The 4781-nt window shown below is 29.0% G+C and overlaps 1 protein-coding gene across 1 annotated transcript; it reads right to left on the minus strand.

Annotated features, from left to right (window-relative positions):
• Positions 1 to 865: 865 nt before the first annotated feature.
• LOC141702240 (F-box protein PP2-B15-like) lies at positions 866 to 3166 on the minus strand. The gene is made up of 3 exons (XM_074505933.1): positions 3099 to 3166; positions 2261 to 2265; positions 866 to 1308 (listed from the first exon to the last, which is right to left on the minus strand). The coding sequence occupies exons 1-3, from the start codon at positions 3164 to 3166 to the stop codon at positions 866 to 868; spliced, it is 516 nt and encodes a 171-aa protein (XP_074362034.1).
• Between the last annotated feature and the right edge of the window lie 1615 nt (positions 3167 to 4781).

Genomic DNA, 4781 nt, shown 5'->3' on the forward strand with positions numbered 1-4781 from the left:
GTTATTCATTATCTAACAATGAGTACATAGACTATAAGTGCTTGGCCGACCCGATCAATCACTAATTTTTAGCAGGCCACTCTCCCGAGTCCCTAGTGAAATTTAATTACTTCAATTTCCATGTAATAATTATATTTAACTGAATCACTCGATAATTCGATCACTAGTAACTTAAAGCACCTCAAAAGAGTAGCTTAAAGAGATATTTTCCTCCAGAGCTTTCTTTTCCCAAGTTATGTATATTAAATTTTACTCATCCCGAGGAGATTCAGCCTATGTCATCCAGCAAGGCAATCTCCAATAGTAACTTTATAAGCACCAATTTCTTTATATTTGAAATTAAAATTTTAAAAAATCATCTTCAATGACTGCCTTCTCTAACTTTATATTTAGAATAATGAACAGTTTCACTTCAAATATGAAGTAATATCGTAGAGATAAAGCAGCCATCTTTATACTGAATATTAGAGAAGGCTACAATATTAAATAATAAAATAACACATATCTCATGATGTGTATGGAGAAATTGAGTCCACTATATGTAATTAAACATATAATAACGTTTGAAGTAAATTTGAAGTCGTGATTGAAAACAAAATAGTGATTTAAAGTTAAAAAGGTAAAATATTACGAATGAGGTATTATAAAATAAATTTATGATTGAAGATAGCTTAGATAAAGAAAATTATATTCAGTTATGAGTGGACCTTAAAATTGGACACACCATAATACAAACAACCATGTCTTAAAACCCTTAAATTTTACATAAAGCATAATTCATCAACATCTTTCAAATAACAGATAATTCATATTACATGAGAAAAGTTTTTAAAGACAAAATAAAGCATGCCAACAGATAAATTCATTAAACAACGGCCATGGGTTGTTTAGGCCTAAACTCGATACCTTGTACGATAAGGCCAGTCTTGAGTATATTTGTATCAGTTGACATAAACCGGGTCTCCACCTCATCATCATCATCTCTTGCACCAGTCTCAAACTCTCCAGTCTTAATCTCCATCCATTCGTCCTTCCTCCACCGACTAAGCACTCCATTTCGTTGCTCAATGTTGTGTGCAGATGTTCTTGGATCAGGATAAACTGTGCTAGCTTCATCATCAGGCACCTCCTCTCTTTCATTAACAAATCTAATGGATGTGTTTGCTGAATCAAGTCCGCAGGCATCCTCATATATTTTAAAGACAAGATATGTTTCATAAGTGGTGTGAGGAGACAACATTCCAATTTTCATTTTGCCACGAATATCAAGACACCGCCCTTTGTCAAGTACAAACCTCCTCTGAAAATCTGTTCACATGATAATACATTGAGGCATGAATGCATGATACATGCGATGATAGGATGTCTTTAATCATATTCATCACTTACCATGTGTTCGGAGTACGTGTAAATTAGTCAAAATGTTCGTGAGTTACTCGAACTCGGCTCGTAAAAAATTCCAATTCGGCTCAGAATTAATCAAGCCGAGCTCGAGCTCCAGCTCCATTTTTTTGAATTTGTAACTGAGCCGAGTTCGAGCTTCCGATTACTCGGTAAGGTTAGCGAGTCTTATCGAGTCTCTATTATTTTTAGTTTTTTTATTATAATATATATATATATATCAATATTTTATATTTTTATATATTATTTATTGTTATCGAATCGAACTCGAGCCGAACGGATTATATTTCAAGTTTTTGTTAATATTTAGTGAAATAAATTCGAGTTTTCGAGCCGAACTCGAGCCTACCAAATTTTTTACGAGTCAAGTTTCGAACTTTAAATTAAAAGCTCAGTCGATCTGGAAGCTCGAGTCTGAACTATTTTAATCGAGTTCAAGCCGAGTTAGGAGTGTTCGACTCGGCTCGGCTCGATTACACCCCAAATTTGGAGTTGTTACACACTAATTAGAGTTTTTTCTCAAAATTAGCTGAAATCTTATTTGATAAAATTTTAAAATCTGATCTTTAGAAAAGTGTTTTTGACCAAAAAATGTTGTACGAAATATGCTTTTGAAAAATAGAATCTTGGAGTTCTAATTTTACTATTAAATCTCAACTAAAACATTATTTTTCCATAATTACATCAAAATATGTGTATATCAAAAATAATACCAAACATTAAACATCAAATATGTGCATATTAAAAATATTATTAAAGATTTAATTTTGTGAACAACACTTTTTTTTATCAATGCTATAATTTTTAACGGTAATTGCCTAAAGAGATTTACATCTTTTATAAGATAATGTTATGTTACGTGACCTGCATTCACAAATGAAGACCGAGAATAGTTAAAATTGTTTAGATTTATCTTTAAATTGTTAGTTGGTTGGGTGTGATGGTGAGTTGAAGTTGTTGAAATAATTTATGGTAATAGATTAGGCTACATGTAATATAGACTTATTATTTGCATTTATTCAGGAAATAAATATGCATAATGCTGTATTTATCTTTATTAGCAGTACCGTTTTACTATTTACTGTAAAAAAATTTAACCAAAAAGCCAATATCTAAAGGGATTGTAAATTTCAACAAAAAGGTTTTGTCTCAAAAGCTCAAATTTTTGTTATTAAAATGTTATTATTATAGATAAAAAGTGAAAATCTTGAAAAAATACCCTTCATAATATTGTTTTGCTACTTATTTTCAGAAAAAAGTATTACCTCATAATATATTTTATCAAAATATTAAGCAGAATTATAATAAATGCATAATTTAAAAGAAAATGGTATTCTTAGATGGGTGGGAACTCTAAACAACCTCTTAATTTGTCTTATCACCCTAACAACTAAAAAGACCAGCCTAAATGCTTCTTTTCAATTGAGGTATGCATGAAAAATAGTGTTGCCTTGTACAATTTAACACACAAGCTAACAGTTTCTACTAGAGTGAATCCTCTAACCACAACCATCGACCATACTTCCCACACTTATTAGTTTATCATACTAGAAAGAAAATACTTATTACAAAGTTACTGTGTGATTATATAGAGAGATGCACAAGTATTTGTAGCTAGAACCAGGTTAGTATTTAGCAATTTAGCAAAATGTACATTTGCATGTATGTAAATAATACAAAAAAAATTATTAAGATACCTTGAGTTACTATCATATAACCAGCTCCACCACCGGGGAACAATTGCAAGTTGCCTAGCAGCTACCATTAAACATTTCTTTCCATTTCTTTTATCAATCCAAAAACTTGTTAGAACAAAATGAGATCAAGTTGGTGAGTTCTGATCAATGAGGCAATCTAACTAAAAGTTTATGGACCATTCTCTTCCATGATAATACAAATACAAGAGTTATCCAAAAATATGGTTCTAATTTCTATTACCTACTTATAATTTTTTTTGAATAAACTATAAAATTATGGTTGCCAACTATTTAATCTTTACTCCCACTCATATAGTTACAAATAATCATATAGTTATAGATAATATCATCTTAGCACTAATTTTTTTAGTGGAGAAATTTGAAAAAAAATATGTCAATTTAGACCATAAATTACAAATAAAAAATATTTAAATCTTTATGTCCCTACATAAATTAGTCTTTGAACATAAGGGTACATCTATAATATTTAAAATGCAAAAATGGTACTGAGTAAATTTATATATATGGAGTAAAACACATTGTAAACTTTGGTCTCTAAAAAAAAGTAATCCTGCATTTCCTTAGTTTGTTTCTATATATTATTTTCCCTCTTTGATATTTGAATACACACTTAAATACAAGTAATGGAATCACAAATAAATATTAAAAAAATAATATCTTATATTTAAAACTTATTTTCAACAGAACAATTATTTTATAAGCATTTTTCATTAAAATATGTATAAATATCTTGATATTAATTCAACACATATTTAGGTTTTATATATCTATTCTAACATCAATACATCTTTAAATCTCATCTTTAAAAATTTAGTACCAATTTTATTTTAAAAACCTTATTACAAAAATTTACATTAATGAAATATTACTGAAATTATATTTAATAAGAATAATTATTTTACATACATATAACATAAACACATATAACTATTTTAATTAAAACTTATATTTACTAAAAAAATATTGGATCTAATATTTTTAAAAACTATCTTTATTGAAATAAAAATTATAGAAAAGGATATAAAAATATCAAAAAATCAAAATATTAAATATTAAATATTAAAAATAATACAGTGAAATAAAGTTTGTAAACAAATAATAAAATCAAGAAATAATTGAGAAAATTACCACATTGCCATCGTCCAGTAGGATAGCAGAGTCACAGAGAAGAAAATAAAGTTGTTTTTTAGAGGTGTAAGTCAAGGTGGAGATTGATCTCCTAAGAATTTGATTAATATCAGGTGGTAAAAATGTGTTCCATAACTCATCCGAATCACTGGCCGACCTGAATTCTGTTGAAACATCTGAAACTCTACATGTATCCCTGGGTGATGTGAATGATAATATTAATGATAGGCAATTCTCCTTAAGGTGCTCCATCTTAGTTCTCTTTTATTCATCATTTCCATCCCCAAATTTGTCCCAAAGTTAATTGTAATGAAATAATTTATTTTGTATTCTCCCTTATTTTTAACGCTATCTACTAAAAAGGTCTGAATGCTTCTAGATTTAAGCTAAACGGGCTGATATCTAAGTTAGGTGTGATCACTGACGACCTCCTCAAGGCCCATACGAGTGACTGCTCATGGCCCATATTTTTTAAGATCCAAAATTTTGAAAATCATTATATAGGCTCATTTGAAAATAAAATGTTCACAAATT

The sequence above is a fragment of the Apium graveolens genome, unplaced genomic scaffold (genome assembly GCF_009905375.1).
Source record: "Apium graveolens cultivar Ventura unplaced genomic scaffold, ASM990537v1 ctg4810, whole genome shotgun sequence".
Classification (NCBI taxonomy): domain Eukaryota; kingdom Viridiplantae; phylum Streptophyta; class Magnoliopsida; order Apiales; family Apiaceae; genus Apium; species Apium graveolens.